Source organism: Peromyscus leucopus, chromosome 19 (assembly GCF_004664715.2).
Source record: "Peromyscus leucopus breed LL Stock chromosome 19, UCI_PerLeu_2.1, whole genome shotgun sequence".
Classification (NCBI taxonomy): domain Eukaryota; kingdom Metazoa; phylum Chordata; class Mammalia; order Rodentia; family Cricetidae; genus Peromyscus; species Peromyscus leucopus.
The window spans coordinates 11,542,300-11,560,573 of record NC_051079.1 but is presented as its reverse complement, the minus strand read 5'-3'; the positions used below and the strand labels follow the sequence as shown (position 1 = coordinate 11,560,573).

Below are 18,274 nucleotides of genomic sequence, written 5' to 3'. Positions count from 1 at the left end.
TCTTTCTGATACATGCACAATAACATTGTAGTGATTTTCAAACTCAGCTAGTATCAATTACCTTATTTTTAAAATAGAAAACACCATAGTCCTTCCCTTCATGGACCTTGCAGTTAGGAGGAAAATGAAAATGCTAGCAAAAGATGGCAGTGAATGGGACTAAAAGTCTTGTGCTGGGTTTTGACCTTTTGCCCCAGGTCCCTGGAAAGTTATGGTTCCCAGTTGTTCTGTCCCTTCATCAATTCTAAGCAGTTATCAACACACATCCCTTCTCTGCATCCATGGTCATGTCTCCATCACCATTCAAGCTGGGCCATGGAAGATTTTCCTTTTCTATTCTTTCTAACCAATACTAACCAAGGTGATGCTTTGGAACCTAAATGATGTCTCAAATGTCTTCCTATCCTACTTAGAACAAGATCCACAAAGTTTTTCCTAATTCTTCATGACCCCCATGCCAGTCTTCAGCTGACTGCTGACATCATCCCTTCTCTTAGGCACTCTCTACCCATAGTTCTCTCTATTTCTCAGACCCATGAATCCCATCCTATGTCTGAACCTCTGTAACTCCCTTCCCTTGCATTTTGACAGATAGCCTCTTCCGACTCTTTAAATTAAACTTTAAATATCACTCGCCTAGAAAGACCTTCATCTGCCCTGCTGGTCTTGACTGTCTCCATTAGTTTGTGTTCTTTCTCCCTGTGAGACAGGGATGATGAACCCTGAGAGCAGGGGTATTTGACCTTCACTCCTTGCCATATTATCAGTAGGAAAGTATCTTCACATAAAGAATGTTTACTAAATGTTTGCTGAAGACATTATAAACAGCCATCAGTAATGAGCAAAAGATGCAGGGAAGACAGGGATAGTGTTGTCCTCTGGCTGTGCCCTCCAGCATCCTGTGAGCTGCTCTGCATCTGTGTCCTAGACTTAGCCTCACATTCCAATGCACCGGTGTCCTATTGCTCTGTAGACATCTCCAGCCCGTGCCCCAAGGCCTCTGCACTTGCTCTTCCTGCTACTGCTCCCTGCACAGTGTCTTCACTCACTACAGTCCCTTATCTTCCTGGGGGTCATCTACTTGGTCATTCAGAAAAAGGTCATCTTCCAGCCTCTGTCAGAACTCCCCACCTTCCTCATTCCCTCACCCCAGCTTTGATCGCCTTATCTTCACTGCACTTAACTTTGGAGACAAAAAGCTTGTTTTATTGTGTGTGCTGTGTGTTCTCCGAGTGGACATCTTCTGTTCCCAGGACTCCTAGCAGGTACAGCTCTGCCTGGTCTGGAGTAGACACACGGCACATGACAAGTGAATGGACATGCCTTTAGCACAAAAGGGCAAAATGCTGAGGAGTGCATCTTAGGATGTTGCTTCTGTTTCTTATAGCGGAAATGGCCCCAGACACAGGTCTGGGATTCAGCTACCAGAGAGATGGTGGCAGGAAGCTATCAAGTTTAAGGGCAGTTTGGGAAACTTTGTAAGACCCTGCCTAAAAACAAAAAGTAAGAACTAGAAATGGCTTGGACATAGCCTGGTGGTAGAATGTTTGTCTAGCATGCACCCTGGCCTAGGCTCAATAACAAGTACCACTAAATAAATATACAAATAAATAAACCTAATATGTGCAATCTTTCTGAAAGCAAAAGCCAAGGACACAGTTCCAGTAATGCCCTCCATGACAGAAAACCAAAAATGGAGAGGGTTCAGGAACACATAGTTATTTAAAACACACATATTTAATATATTCAATATAATATAGCATATTTAATGTAGTTATTTAAAATATATACACTAATAGACATAACTGTATTTACTATATGCATATATACATATATATGGGTATATATCATGTATTCATATGGTAAATAAAACTATATATATTAGTACATAATTTATTTTCTAAAAACTTAAAATATGCAATTTTGGACAGGTTTGTAAGCTTATTTATCTGAAGCCAAAAGGAAATCAAGGCCCCCATAACTGTTACATCTAAACAAACAAGCCTTCAATTCCCATTGAACTGGGAACCCCATATTCTCAGCTTGGCTCCAAGCAACCTCTCACTGGATGTTCACGAATGTTGTAAATTCTGAACAATGTCTGTGCTTCCTACTAGAAGGTGCCTGTATTTTCTAGAGCTAGAACACTGGAGGAGACAGATTAATGTGCATTTCTAGGAGAATAAGGCATTCATAGACAGAAGCAAGCTCTCTAGACACTTGCTATAATACGAGAGGATTCCTTGCCCCAGGTACTCCAGAATCGATATCCAAGCTTGAAACAGGCACTACTTGTTTAAAAATAGTCATAACCCATTGTCAGTAGATTCCACCTATCTTCCTGGGCCGGTATGTTTTGTTGCTGTTGTTGTTGTTGTTGTTGTTGTTGTTTTGACTCCCTAAGCAATTGTACTCAGTTTTAGTAGGCAAATTAATTGAATAGCCTCTTTTTGAATGAATAAATACAGTGGCAGATTTAAACAGATTCTAAAATGGTTCAACCTTTAGCCATCAGGAAAATGTGAGTCAGAATGAAATTGTGATTCTATCTTGCTCCAGTCAGAGTGACTGTCATTAAGCAGACAAGAAACAGCAAATGTTGAGGAGGGTGCCAAGAGTAAGGGCTGGGGGTGTGGGAGGGATAACGATATACCACTGATAAGGATGTGACTTAGTCCAGCCACTGTGAAGTCAGTAGTGGGTCTTCATTGTGGCGATACTTCGTCCGTACTCTAACAAATAAAGCTTGCCTGGAGATCAGAGTGTGGAGCTAGCCATTAGTTAACCATAGAGGTCTGTAGGTCTGTATAGAGAGGAGACAGGAAGTGATCTGGCTGGGCAGAGAGAGGAATATAAGGCAGTCAGAGACAAGAACTCAGCCCCCTTTCAGTCTGAGGAGTTGTGGAGGTGAGAGGTGACTTTGGCTGTTCCTTACTTCTCTGATCTTTCAGCATTTACCCCGATATCTGACTCCAGGTTTTTAATTATTAAGACCAATTGGAATTTGTGCTACATTTCATTCATGAAATGTCCATAAGATCCAACTACTTACAGATATTCACCCTCAAATCATCAGAGGCAACATGGAATAGAGCCACTTGTACCAATCATATTTGCTGATGCAATGATAGCCAAGTCATGGAATTTCCTGGGCACCCAACAGCAGACAATGGGTAAAGAAAATGTAGTGTATATACACAGTGGAATCTTATTCATTCAAAAGGAACAGACTGCGTCACCTGCTGGGAAAAAAAAAAAAAACAAAAAAAAAAACATAGAACCGGGGGTCACTGTGTTAAGGGAAAGAGGCTAGACTCACAAAACAGCTGTTATGTGTTGTCTCCCATATATGGAATACAGAGAGGGTAGGGAAGAATTGACATTAGAGTATAAGGCAGGGTATTTAAGATATACAAATGGAAATGGGGGGAGAGGGAGATAGAAAATTAAAACAATACAGGATACAATTAGCATCAAAATACACTATACTCATGGATTAAACATCACAATGAAACCCTTTACTTTGTACAGTGAGTACATGCTAATAAAAAAAATGTTACTTTAAGAGAACCAGTCTCTTTAATATTTGTATGTATGGAAGATAATTTAAAGTAGCACTTGCATTTTAAAGTATGATGCAGTATAAAAATTATATATGAATTTCAGGGACACTATCATTGAACACTCAGGTACTCAGTAATTATTTTCTGGTTGGCTGAACACACCTATTGAAAGTCAGTAGAGTGAAATGCATAAGAGCGTGGATCGGGGTCCAGACATTCCCATGTTTGAAGTAGAGCTGTGGTATTCATTAGCTGAGTATGACCTTCAACAAGTGACTTAACCTCCCAAGGCCTCAGTATTTCTCTTAAAAATAAGGTGGTTGAGTCATGTCTGACCCACAGCTAAACATATAAAATGAAACATGTAAATAAATATAGGTAGAGACATTATCTGTTACTGTGTATTTTTACCATACATTGTAATATCATAAATCAGTCAACACATCTGATTTTTTTTTTTTGCCTAAATGGGAACAAATGAATAGCAAGGGCTAAACACACGTATTTTCAGAGATATAATGGCAGTAAACACACAAACATAATTATGTATTCAATTTAACGTGTGGCGCATGGTCAGTGGTCAATGGTGGTTATTATCACAAAAAGCAACACATTACACAAAGAGGATCCAATACTCACTTCTCAACCAGGTACAGTTTTGTGCACAGCATCCTGAAGCATTTTATTGCAGTGGTCCAGGGGAGGGGGGGGGAAGCCTGTGTGGCTGAGATTTATATGGCTTTAAAATCGTGGGAAAACAATTAACAGGTATAGGAGTTCACTGTAGCAGAGATCCCACGTGTAGCAACTGCTGACATTTGTTTAATGTGTGATGATCAGTCATTTGCAGGGTCAATACTGTGACTAGCTCTCTCCGAGTTTACAAGTTCATGGTATCGCCCTACTGCTTTCTACTTGTTTAATTTAAAATATTAAATATTAGCAAGTGTTTTATTGAATGCCTCAGATCAGAATAGAACTTCAGGTGCTTGGCATGGGAAGAGCAGGGGGAAAAATGATATAAACTGCTTAAGATTTAGAGGCCCATCGAAGTGCTCCCTCGGGTGACCAGAGCATTTTCTTCTGTGATTTTTCTGGCTTCTACCCCATTTTTCCTTCGAGCACGACTCGTTTGTGAGAGATAAAGTTGAGACTCCTCGTGAAGGGCCTTATAAACATGTGTTATTCGATTTTAAATCTGATTTGAAAGTGCCTCTCTCCTGCTCCCTCAGAGTAAAGTGACCTTTTTAAATGGAGGGAAGTGGCTTCAGATGACAGGCTTGATAAATGCGGTCGTGTTCACTCAATAAAATAAGGCCCAGTGCATTTGAGGATAAATCAGTGGAATGTACAGCCCCACCTGTCTGTCTCCATCATTCATTTCCACTGTCACTTTCACAGTGCCTGATGGATCACAGTTGCTGTAAAATTAGACAGCCTTTAATCTCATTTCATCCTGATTAGCTCCTCTGCCCCTTTTCCCTCTAACTCACTGACTGACACGCTAAAAACTCAGGGCGGGCTGTGCACACACGCGGAGGGCCAACCTCCTCCACCACCTGCCTGTGCACACTCACAGGTGTCCACCGCTAGAGAAGGCTGGGAAGGGGAAGGGGTGGCCTTGGGGTGACTTAAAGAGAATGGGCATGTGCGGGGTGCAGTGGGAGGCTGGGAAGGGGAAGGGGTGGCCTTGGGGTGACTTAAAGAGAATGGGCATGTGCGGGGTGCAGTGGGAGGCTGGGAAGGGGAAGGGGTGGCCTTGGCGTGACTTAAAAAGAATGGGCGTGTGCGGGGTGCAGTGGGAGGCTGGGAAGGGGAAGGGGTGGCCTTGGGGTGACTTAAAAAGAATGGGCATGTGGGGGTGCAGTGGGAGGCTGGGAAGGGGAAGGGGTGGCCTTGGGGTGACTTAAAAAGAATGGGCGTGTGCGGGGTGCAGTGGGAGGCTGGCTCTTGTTCCTTGCCCTACCTACTCTTGCTTTTCTTCCGGTTTAATCGGAAGTCAAAGGAATTAGAACTGTTTCAAAATTCAAAGATGGATCAAATATTTGATTTGCAATAAATCTGAGGGCATTTTACATTCAATGATAATCTCAAAGAGTCATTTATGTCTATTTATAGCCTTCCATTTCACAGCGAGAATTCAGAAAGGATAATAATTCAAGAATGTGAATACTGAAATGCCCAACCAAGAAATCTAATATGCAAGATTATCAAACAAAAATAAAAACGTGGAGAAAAAAAGAAGACCATCACAAACCCATTCCATCAGGCCTTGAAGGAACTCCCTTGTCCTGATTTTGAGGAGTTCAGTAGTTAGCTTAAAGCTATAGCTTCGTTTGTTTGCACGAAGCAGAACAATGGGGGTAATCAAATGAGAAAGAGGCTTAAGAACTAATCGTGTATTGTTTCCTTCACTTAATTTTTGCCTGAATGGGAACAAGAACAGAGCAGGAGCAAACACAAGTGTGGGGACGTTTTCAGAGCTTTTGTCTTATTATGAGACTGGCCTATGGTTAAAGAGAAGAAAATACCAATTTTTCATTTTGAAAAAAAAAAGAATTGGACACCGAGCTAATCAAAACATTAAAGTAAAGCATATGAGGCATGGTGGCTGACCGTGGAGTGAGTTAACTGAGCTGCTGGCTTCTACTTCTGCACAGTATCACAGCACGTAACTAGATGCATGTGATGGCAGCTAATACTGTGTAAGTCCACACAAGTCAGAGGGCATTATGTCAAGCTGAGACAGTAGGTCACAGCACATGATGGGGTACTCCAGGGTAGCCCAGTCTCCTTTCTGGTGGGCTGCGAAAGGTATCCTCATCATCCAAACTGCAACAGTTTCATTTATTTGACTTTAAAACACAGCTTCAAAACATAATCAAACTTAGTTGCTCAGTGAACCTAACAGGTAGACCTACACCAAGGAATTCAGAGTCATGGCTCCACAAGATCTATCAGCTGAGAGCATCCTCCAAAGATTAAAGAAAGGATTGGGAGTCTAAGGACGTTCTTAAGATGATGAAGTCCCTGATGGACTCATAGACTGCACAAGCCACTTCAGATCCATTTTTTTTCAACCACTAAATCAGGCATATCCATACGAATTCTTTGTCTCTCATGGCTAATAACTTCAGAAGACATTAATATTCACAGTAAATATTAATTAACTAGTGAATCAGAATTCCTACAACCTCTGGGTAGTTTAGTTAGAAACTTAACAGATGTGCTTATGGAACTATTTCCTGAGTTCTCATTCTCAAAGCCAAGCCTGGTTCTCACTGTTTTTATGTCTGTACATTAGCCAGTAGAAGTCATCTCTGAGAGAGCTAGGAGATAATTAAAGCAAAATGACACGAGAGATGCATGTATAGCCCTCAAAGTAAGTCAGGTATCAGATAGGTTCTCGTTCTCTCTCCTCTCTCTCTCTCTCTCTCTCTCTCTCTCTCTCTCTCTCTCTCTCTCTCTCTCTCTCTCTCTCTCTCTCTCTTCCCCCACCCCTCACTCTGCACATTGGCAAAGGAGCTCAGAGTAAGAATTGGCTGGGATTCATATTGATTTCCCACTGCACTGGTTTCTCAAGTGCTCTGTTGATCCGTGTCAAGCAATAAGTTCCCTGCCTGAACAGGCACTTCACCTCCCCATTTGTCCTCACCTAGATTTAAGGTGCCCATATGATGAGCTGAACAAGGACATCATTTTTCCTACTGGTGTCACTGGGCCCAAACCACCGCATGTCCTATGATAACTAATGCCGCATACATCTACAATCACCCTGTGAAATTATCCCAGCAGAGACCAATACTACACAACACCCTGCTTGGTACGGCATGACTTTCCAAAGGAGATGCAAAATGACAGAGAAACCTGGTTTTGGGGGGTTTATGAATAACATCCCTCTTCACAGCCTCTGCAGCTAGGTGCCGGGGAAAAATAGAGAGTGGAAGACAACGGATATGCACGACGCTCCTGACAGTTCTCATCTTCGTTACAGAAGAGCTCTGATGCAGATAGATGGAAAATGTGTGATTGTGCTGCTAATGACATTGTACAGGAAATTAAGCGTATACATTTGGAGGAGGCATTAAATCAGCAGGACCTTAATTTAAAAACTTAAAACTGTATGGAAATTCAGTCTGCTCAATGCTGTGGAGTAGAAAGCCACCCAGCACCCCGGTCTGTTTGGGGAAAGATTGCCAGCAAATGGTTCCGCATTATTCAGAGTTACTTCTTTCAGGAAGTAGCTGCCAGCCCTGACCATTTGGGAGTGTCAGTCATTGCCATAGAAACCTATCCCCCATCGGGCAGATGAGGAGAGCTCAAGGATGGAAAGCCGCACGCAGGTTGTTCTTGACTAATCTGTGGAATAACATTATGTAAAATTAATCAAAAGAGGTTGGGCTTGAAACTGCTGGGAACACACCACTGAGCCAGGATGTGTGCGGCTCACAGGAGTGGTGGGTAGCCGTGCTGGTGCCTGTTGATGGAGTCTCATGGTTTGCACACTTTGCTGAAGTACAGAGCTGGTAAGCTGGTATTGGAAATCTTTATATGTCCTTTTTTCTCGATTCCAGTTATGCCTTACAACAGCGCCCACCACTGCGTTGTCGAGGTAGAAAACTTCCTGTTCGTGTTGGGCGGAGAGGACCAATGGAATCCAAATGGTAACTATTGAACAGTTTTAATCATAGCTGCTTTGTACAACTCAGCTTTGTGCTACTACAACAAAATACCTGAGGCAACTCACTTTAAAGAGAAAAGATTCACCGAGTTCACATTTTGGGAGGTACAAAGCTGTGTACTCAGTTCTAATGGGGTCAGTGGATGATGGCCCACTATGATGGAGTGAGCAAAAAGTAGTTATACCATCAATGGGGGCAGAAAAAGAGAGAGGATAGGCAGGATCTCACAATATCTGAAGACATGGCTCTGAAGAACTTAGGACCTCCCAAAAGTTCTACCTCTTAAACCTCCCATCTGCTAATACAGTCATTTTGTGAAACAAACCTTTACCATGGAGATGAGCTTTGGGCGGACCACTCAACTAGAGCTCAGCAGTGCTGAACCAGTACACAATGTAAAGGGATTGCTCTCCGTCCCTTTTATACTTAGTGCTGAAAATACACTTCTGTGCGACACGGGAAGAGGTCATGAGGTCAGCTGATGGAGAGAGGGAGAATACTCATGGAGCTAGCTGAGGACATATGTAACAGAGCATTCAAGTGCCAACTCTCCAGGGACTTAGCTTCACAGTGACGCCCAGCCCTTGTCCTTATCCATCCCTTGAGAAATGCCACAAGCAGAAGCAAGGACTCCCAGGGGAAGGTTGAGTTAGCTACAGCTGTTCAGATCTTCACCCACTACTCTCCTCCCACTCTGTCTATATGGGAACAAGGTTGCTATAAGCATTCTCTCACTCATGCAGCATGGAACTCTGGTTCAAGTTCTTTTGCAGCAGGAAGGACCAAAAACCCAGTGCACCTCCTGTCTTCTCTGCAGCTTTTTACAAGTGTGCCTCCTGTAGGTTGTCCACCCTTCTTCCCATAACTGTTATTCCTTCCTAAATGAAATTAAACCTTTTGACACACATCCCAAGCCAAATACAAGAACACTGTGTCTTGCAGAATATGCAAAATGACTGTGATGTGTTTTGAAAGCTTGCAAGTGAGGGAGGAGCCACAGCTGTAGCCTTCTGTGTTAGAGAGATAATTATGAGTGAGAAACCATAAAACAGCTTGCAGGTACACATTTTTACTTTAAACGCCCAGAACACCCCACTGAAATTACATATACTGCATATATTTTATTGTGAGTGCTCTCTTTCAGCATCTGCACCAAGGCAAATTGTGTAAAAATCATAACATCTGCTCACTCTAGAAAATCCTAAAGGAAAACAAGCCAGACTGTCCACTAGTAAGAAAGCGGGAGAGGGCTGAGGAGACAGCTCAGTCCATGAAGTGTTTGCCATGCAAACACGAGAACCTGATTAAACCCCCAGAAATGAGATTAAAAAATTAGGAAAAAGGTAGGAATGCTGTAATCCCAGCACCAGGGTAAGGAGACTGGAGATACGTAGGGGTCCCTGGCTGGTCAATGTAGCCTACCTGGTAAATTCTAGACCAGTGAGAGACTCTACTGAAAGATTAAGGTGGACAGTACCAGGGGAATAAGTTGAGGTTGTCCTTTGATATCCACATGCAAGTGCACACACGTGAAACACACACACACACACACACACACACACACACACACAACACAACACACACACAACACCTGTTCAATGAGCAATGGCCAGGAAATATAACTTGTTATCTGTTTGCTTTTCAACTTCAAATCAAAAATGTATCTGAGAGAACTAGGCTGGAAGTTGGGGAGAATTTAGAGGATATTCCTATCTCTAGTTAAGAGGATCAAGATTTTATCTCTAAATTAATTCAGAGACCCATATACCACCACTGGAAAATACTGGTTTTACTCTACCTACACCTGAAACAAACAGCACCCAGGATTAAAATCCTGCATGAACACACTGTAGCAGAAAGGCTATTCATCCACAATCACACTCATTGCTGGAGTCACTCACTGGAACCTCAGTGCACATCATATGCAGACTCACATGGCAGTTTCTTGTCGGCCCCGAGTGCCAGGGCATACATAGTGTGCTCGTGTGTGCATGATCAGCACCACTGATTGTGCCAATCAATGTCTCTTCTCTGTCTTATCTGCTAGGAAGCTCAGAACAAAATTTTAGCAAAGCTTTATGTATTGTATGTTACTTTCAATGTTATCCCAGTTACGGGCCTGGCAGCTCTCTCTTTCTATAATATTCCTTTTTATAAGCTTTGAAACTTACAGATGGAAATTTGGCTTCTTTAAACAGAAAGGAACTGGATATAACAGAGGCAAGTAAGCTAGCCTTTGGTTCCCTTTGTCAATTAAAAGAGTATTATAATTAAGAAGCTCTCTAAAAAGTCATTGGCTACCATCTTCTCCAGGCGGGAGAAAAGAGGAGAACATAAGGCAGGCTATTCAGTGAGGGCTGCATCTGTGGCCATGATCAGCCGGCATTACAACTAAGAAATGGCTGCATCTATTTCTAAGGGACCTGGGCTATGTACTGTAACTGTCTACCACAATTCCATAAATACTTTGCATGTAGCTACACATTCTTTTCATCTGGTCAACCACAGTAGATTCCAATAGTAGGAATGCACTTAATATGCATATATACTATCAGAATATATAGATATTTGATTTCCATTTACCACTTAAACTGACTCCCCCAAACAACTTAGAGGGGGTTTTCCTTCCCAAATCTGTTCCTCCACACCACTGACTGGAAAGTGCGCCATTTTCCTCACTTATCTCTTCATATGCTAATAATCATCACTGGTGTCTGGGGATGGGGCATCATCACAAGAAGAGAAGCCAAGGAAGAGTCAGAAAGAAAATAAAGACCTTGATGTGATGGGGTAAGCCTGGAATCCCAGAACTGAGAGAGAGAGGGGGTAGAAGAATCCAGGGTTTGAGGCCAGTCTAGACTGCTCCTGAGACCCTGCTGGAATGGAAGATGAAGGGAAAGAGGGGCGGGGGAGGAAGGAAAATGGGAAAAAGTGAGGAAAGGAAAGGGAGTAGAAAGGACAGGAATAGAGGGGAAGAAAGGGGGGGAATAAAAAGGAAAGGAACTGGAAATGGAAGGAGGAAATGGTAGAGGAGGAGAGGAGGAGGGAAGAGGGAAGGGAAAAGAGAGGGAGGGGAGGAGAGGGGAGGGGAGGGGAGATGAATACTTACAGGAAAGGATGAAAGAGGGGAGGGGAAGATAGCTAGAGAGTAGAGTAGAGAGGAGAGGAGTTAAAATAAAATTCCACTATATGTCACCACCCTCTCCAGCCCCTAGAAGAGTCTCAACAGTAAGACCCAGGAAAGTAAATAATAAGCCCACTTCAACTCACATTCAGTTTTTCTAAGGCTCATTATCTCCTCTGCCACCCTTAGAACTCCATCCTTCTTATCTTCCCAGGCCTCCACCTGTACCCCTTTCATGCCTCCATTCCCTCCTTTGGAGATGCTCTCTCATCTCAAGCTCTTTCAAACCAGGCTCTCTGGAGCCTTTTCTCTGAGTCAAGTCCACTTCCATTCTACCAGAAATGAAGACTTCTAGATTGTGCCACTGCTGCTCAGCCCATGAAGCCACTTCTCTGCCCCATTACCAAAAGTGGCAGATCCCTTCTTCCAAACAGAAATTCTGAACCAAACTTCATAGAGAAATAGCCTTAACCACGGTGGATGGGTTCTGACTCCTGTGGGCATTTTTAGTCTACAGATGCAGTTTAAAATTAACCTTGAAACTTTAGTACCAAAGATAATATCGTTTCCTGCAGGGAAATTATGACAAATTAATCCCTTCTCCCAAATCACTCAAAAAACCAGCTCTGGACATGGTCTACTTGAGTTAGAGCCTCCCTATTTGAAGTGTCTGGGTCATCCTTACCGTTCTTATCTTTCTGTGGCTCACCAGATAAAATCCAATTTATCAACAGTTGTCCTGAACTACCAACACTTCAACATGGGAAAGAACCCCTGACCACATTCACACAATCCCTAGAATCCTTTGAGTGGCTTTATCAATTTCTTGTCTACTCAAAACCAGGGTGCCTTTGAAAAGACCACTTTCCCAGCCACCCTTTCAGTAGAGACCTGGCTTCTTCCTTCCATATACTACTAACCCACTCAATGATGAGCTTGTCACTAGAATAATCCACTGATGACATTAGCACCCGTAAGATCCAGTCTTCTCCCAAGAACACCGCCCACTGGGGACCGAGCCTTCAACACACCAGCTTCTGAGGATAGTGTACTACTACACAACCCAATTTCTTCTTGTTGCCCTTTCTGTACAAATCTAAGGTCTTTTCCTTGGTCCCCCTTGCCAGCTCAAGAACTTTTCAGTATTTTTGAGCTTAAAAAAAATTGAAAATGACCACCAAAACCCCCCTACACACACACACACACACACACACACACACACACACACACATACACACACACACATACACACACACTTAGGTTTGGTTTGGTTTCTTTCAAGACAGGGTTTCTCTGTGTAACCTTGGCTGTCCTGGAACTCATTCTGTAGACCAGGCTGGCCTCAAACTTAGTCATCCACCAGCCTCTGCCTCCTGAGTCCTGGGATTAAAGGCGTGCATCACTACTGCCCGGCAGCCAAAACACTCCCTTGATGCTGCGTTTTCTAGTTTAGCCTTCCATTAGGCTTTAGACGTCTGGGAAGCATTATGCACCTCTTACCCCTCTGTCCTTATGTCTTAGTCTCTCCTGGGTTGTCCCCACTGGCTTTCCCACCATCAGTTCACTGAAGCAACACTTGTCAAGTGCTGTGGGATGTTCTGTATGGCAAATGTGCTGCTCTAATTGGTTAATAAATAAAATACTGATTGGCCGGTGGCTAGGCAGGAAGTGTAGGCAGGACTAGCAGAGAGGAGAAAAGAGAGAACAGGAAGGCAGAGGGAGACACTGCCAGCTGCTGCCAAGACAAGCAGCATGTGAAGATGCTGGTAAGCCATGAGCCACGTGGCAAGGTATAGGTTTATGGAAATGGGTTAATTTAAGCTATAAGAACAGTTAGCAAGAAGCCTGCCACGGCCATACAGTTTGTAAGCAATATAAGTCTCTGTGTTTACTTGGTTGGGTCTGAGCGGCTGTGGGACTGGTGGGTGACAAACATTTGTCCTGACTGTGGGCAAGGCAGGAAAACTCTAGCTACAGTCAAGGCCACACACACTCTTCCTAGTCTCAGCTACTTCCTTCCTTCTTTCAGAAACACTACTTGGCCTTCAAAATGCTGTGCTTGCCTTTGTTGTCTTAGCTTTTCCCGACCCCTTTTCTTCCCATTCTATCCTCTTTTCTTCAGTGGTTCCATCTAGTCCTGTCCATTTAAATAGTAACTCTGAACTAATGCCTCCTCAAATTTGCAATGGTAACATTACCCAGCCGCTAGCTTAGCAGTAGCCTCTTTTAGACATCCTGTAGGCTTCTCTGTGTTAAGGACAAAGCTGACTTCACAACTTCTCACCTGAGTTTCTATTCAATAAACCCTGCTTGGTCTTTGTCAGTCCAATAAAGTATGTGACCTAACAGCTAATCCCTCAGGCTAGATCCCAGACAGCCATCCTTAGTGACACACTTTCTCTTACACGAAAGGAGAAGGTATTTGGCCGAGCATGTACAATAGATTTAAAACTTGACCATATCTCAGCCGTGTGAGCACACATGTGTGCACATTCTGTTTATTTTGTGGGTAACAGCTGGTACTCGGTGCCTAGTTACAAACCTTGAGCAAAGGCAGTATTTAGGGTTGAGGCCTCAGGTTGAGTTGGTTACCACCTCTAGCACTACATGGAAAGTATAGCATGCTCTCTCACTTCCATTTCTCACTGTGATGTCAATATGTATGCAAAATAAGATTCATTTTAATACCTCGGAAGCACTAATGTGGGGATAAGCTGGCTAAGCAGCTCCGAAGACTCACGCTTGCTCCTGTTGCAGCAAATGCTCTTGTGTTTACGTCACAGCAATGGTGCATCTCCCAAATGCACACACAGAGCTTCTGTGATAAGCATGATACAAGACTGATTGTCATGGCTGCTGTTATCTCCATGGAGAGACAAATGTCTCTACTACAGTAGGGTTCTTGGGTCTGTAAAAATAAATGCTAATAATGGAGAATTAGGCATGCATGGGGCTTACTTACATAGAAAATATTTTTTTAATTTTCTCTTAAGTTTGCTGTTATCATTACTTTTCTAAAAAAATAGGTTTTAATATTTTTAGGAAGAAAATTTATTTTAAAAAAAAGATGAGATCAGGTGCATGTTTAGCTTGCCCTCAGGCAGTGGGATCGGGACCTGTCCCTAGTGCATGAGCCGACTTTTTGGAGCCTAGTGCCTATAGTGAGACACTGTGTGCAGCTTTGGTGCAGGGAGGAGGGGCTTGGACCTCAATTGAATGTACCAGGCTCTGCTGACTCCCCATGGGAGATTTTGCCTTGGAGGAGGTAGGAATAGGGGGTAGGTTGGGGGAAAGGCTGGGGAATGGGAGGAGGGAGGACAGGGGAATCTGTGGTTGGTATGTAAAACAAATAGAAAATCTCTTAATAATAAAAAAAATTTTAAATAATACAAAAAAGAAACAATTTTCAAACATAGGTGAAAAATAAACTATGATGTCATTTAAAAAAGAGAGAGGGGGGGGGGGGAGAGAGACTAACCGGAGATATCACACAAGGAATTCTCTAAAGTGGAGAATTTTTACGACAATAGCTTCTTGTTTTTAAAACATAAAAATATCAAAACCCAGGAAGAATTATACTAATGTTCTGATCAAAAAGAAGAATTTTAGCAAACATACTTGCTTGTGGCATGGTTGACTGGGTTGACTCATCCCACAACAATAAAAAGAGTGAGGAAAAAGGAAACACATTTGAGGAAATGCCTCCCGGTCTCTCACGCCCTGCTAGAGGGTCCCTTGACTCAATTCATGCTTGTTACATCTGATGACAGAGATTTTAAAAACATAGAAGTGTACAAATCAATAAAGGGATCTAAGTGTTAATTGTCTGAAATGTGTTTTTACAGGAAAACACAGCACAAATTTTGTCAGCCGGTATGATCCCCGATTTAATAGTTGGATCCAACTTCCACCCATGCAAGAAAGGTAAGTGTTGATTTCTTTTGTTGGAGACATGTAGCAATGCTGCACAGATGCATGGGTGCTATGTGATAAGGAACGCTGAGCAGAGTCCATGAAAGACACAGAGGCAGAGTACTAACCATGGCTTTCCCAAGTCACATCGCTAACCTTTTCAATACAAAAGAGAAGAAGTCATTTATCTGTCCTAACATAGGGAGAAAAAATTATGCAGCTTATCTTCTTTGACTTCAGTGATCATATTTTGGAAAAGACTGTTTAACCACTAGTTATATGATTACTATCAATGGTAGTGTATCTGAGTTCTCAAAACACAGAATGCCATCCTCAGAGTGGTCTGCATGTCGACACAAAAGCCTTTATAGTAAATGTTGAAGTATTTGATATTAGATTTAATATATGACATTAAAACCTGAGATTTAATTTTTACATCGGTATTTAAGTTTAATATTGCAGGAATTCAAATCATTTGTATGTGCCTCTTCAAGCATAGGTCATAGGTTATCAGCTTGTTTAAAAAAAAAATCCTAGCTGGCCATGCTGGCACATGCCTTGGGAGATGGAGGCAAGATGATCAGAAAGCTCAAGGCCAGTCGGAGTTATATGAGATCCTGTCGGCCAAAACAAAACAAAAAATTGCCATCCCATTTTTTTCATACACAATGTTTGTCTTGCCCTAGTCTCTTAGCTATCAAAGGACAACATGGGTAGTGTATGGATAGATACTTTATTTCTCCTAGCTGTATTCCGTCATGATGCCATGTCTTCGAATGCATATGATCATGTATATGCATGTAAGAGTTTAAACACTTGACTCTTTTGACCTCCTTTCAAGTAAATTGTCCAATAAAATAATGATAATAAACTACAACTTGTTACCTCATCATCATCAAGAATTAGAGAAGAAGCAATCGGCTATGTTTTTTTCTTTCTTGTTCAGAAAATGAACTCCTTTCACATCTATTTTATCATTCAAGTAGACTGCAGTGAGATCAAATTATATCTTTAGCATAAACTTCCCATTAAAAGCAATCTTCATGAAAATAGCATATATTCCAAAATGGGTGTTTCTACAGCAAGACAGGGCGAATCTTTTTAAATGTATTAAGAAGCTCAACTTCTTCCCACCCCACATAAATGAATTTGATCCCTCTCCCTCTTAGATGGGCACAGAAGCATATGTTCACAATTCCAGCACTCAGAAGCCTGATGCAGAAGAATCATGACTTGGAGGCCAGCCTGGGCTGTCCTGTGAGACCCTGTCTCAAATATGCAAATAACCCTCCAAAATAATAAGATAAAAAATAAGACTCTTTGAGGAGACTGCACATTATAAGCTGGAAATGTCCAAACAGTGTGCTAAGCACCATGGGTTCATTTAAGAAAACCCTTCACTCTCTCCACTGTACCTCAAGAAATTTTGCCAAGTCAATCAACATCCTAAGAAACTTCAGGAGCCACAAATCTCTTGCTGTCTTTCTCCAGAACACTCCATCCCTTGCTTTTTGGGATGAGTTTCTGGTGATTGTTACTATAACTGTCTTACTTTGGCCTCTAATCAAATTCATTTTCCAGAAAGTTTTATTTACAAAGGAATTGTCAACACGTTTGAGATGCCAATCTCTCGTCACCACTGTCCCCTTTGCTGGGGGCTGTACACCATGATAATTAACCTTCATGCCTCCAGCTTGGGAGGCATAACTCACGTCGCGGTCAATTATCTCACTATAGAGCCCCTAAGGATGGAAAGTATTGCTACAAAACCTAATTAGTAATTTTTTTGTAGAATGTGTATTGTTTACTTGATAGTCTATAATGACTTCCTCTGAGGCAGGGTGGCCTATCATGGCAAGGTCCTACTTAGACAATTTTTAGCAGCTCATTGACCTGACAGAAAGACCTGCCACGGTCTGCCGCCGCCTGGCAGCCACCGTTGACAGGATGGACTGTTTAGCGTTTCTCTCGAAGTCATTATGGTATATCATGTCAGGTCCTCAGTAAAAGAAGTTTTCTTTCTTTCTTTTTTTTTCTTTCTTTCTTTTTTTGTTTTAAGATTTAGAACAATCAAGCCAATACAGCAAATAACTCCTTCCCAAGCTGAGTAGGAAAACACAGATCTCACCCAGTGGCCTTCTAGCGCATCTCTCCTGTAGGATGGCTGACCCAGGCAGCGATCCATCACTCAAATGAAGTGTGCCTTCACCATTGCCAGGCTTCCATTCAAAATACCAATGGCCACCGGTACTCTAAGTGATGGTTAAAGATAGGAGGAAGAAACCCAAGATAGATGAGGAACTCAAGATCAGAGATACTTATTGAAACATTTAAGTTAATTTTATAAGACATAGATCATGAATCAAACCAGAAGTTCCTCATCTACCTGTTCCTATTATTCTCCTGCCAAACTGTTGAGGCATTTTTATGCTGAGAAGTTACCAGATTGATTGAGAATAAGAGAAACGTGTTATAAGTCATCTCAGGTATAGATCACCCTTACAGAGCTGGGAATAGATTCCTAGGCTATTTCACCTAATCAAATCTTCCAGTGGAGTCTAATCAAGTTGTTGAGTGCCCTTTCTGTCCAGTAGAAAGTTAGACATTCAGCTTCTTACTTCAACCATGGAAGAGCTCATAAATTCCATGCTTTCCAGCTGTGAATTTACAAGCAAAGGATTGAATGGAAATACAATGTTAAATGCACACAATGGAAGTCAATGACTGCTTTCCCCCAGAATCCTCTACTCGTCAATAGTTCAGTAAAGGAGGATAAAGTCTTCTAAGCCCCTTCATCATCGTGTTTAGCTGATGACAGGTCCAGTGGTGTCCCCACATTCGAGCCTGTCAGGCTCCAGTGAGCTGCTCCAAACCCATCCTCACATGGAGGGTCCTAGTTAAACTCCATGGGTCACAAAACAGAACAAAAGGGTGTAAAGTTGGGAAAGGGATTTGAAGGGAGGAAGGAGTTGGAGAGGGGAGATAGGGGAGGG

At 42.3% G+C, this 18,274-nt stretch overlaps 1 protein-coding gene across 1 annotated transcript in view; it reads left to right on the top strand.

Annotated features, from left to right (window-relative positions):
* Klhl14 (kelch like family member 14) overlaps positions 1–18,274 on the top strand; it is a 109,746-nt gene that overhangs the window by 78,510 nt on the left and 12,962 nt on the right. The window contains exons 3-4 of the mRNA XM_028887718.2: positions 8,138–8,227; positions 15,215–15,293. Of these exons, the coding sequence (XP_028743551.1) occupies positions 8,138–8,227; positions 15,215–15,293 (169 nt within the window). The remainder of the gene's footprint in view (positions 1–8,137; positions 8,228–15,214; positions 15,294–18,274) is intronic.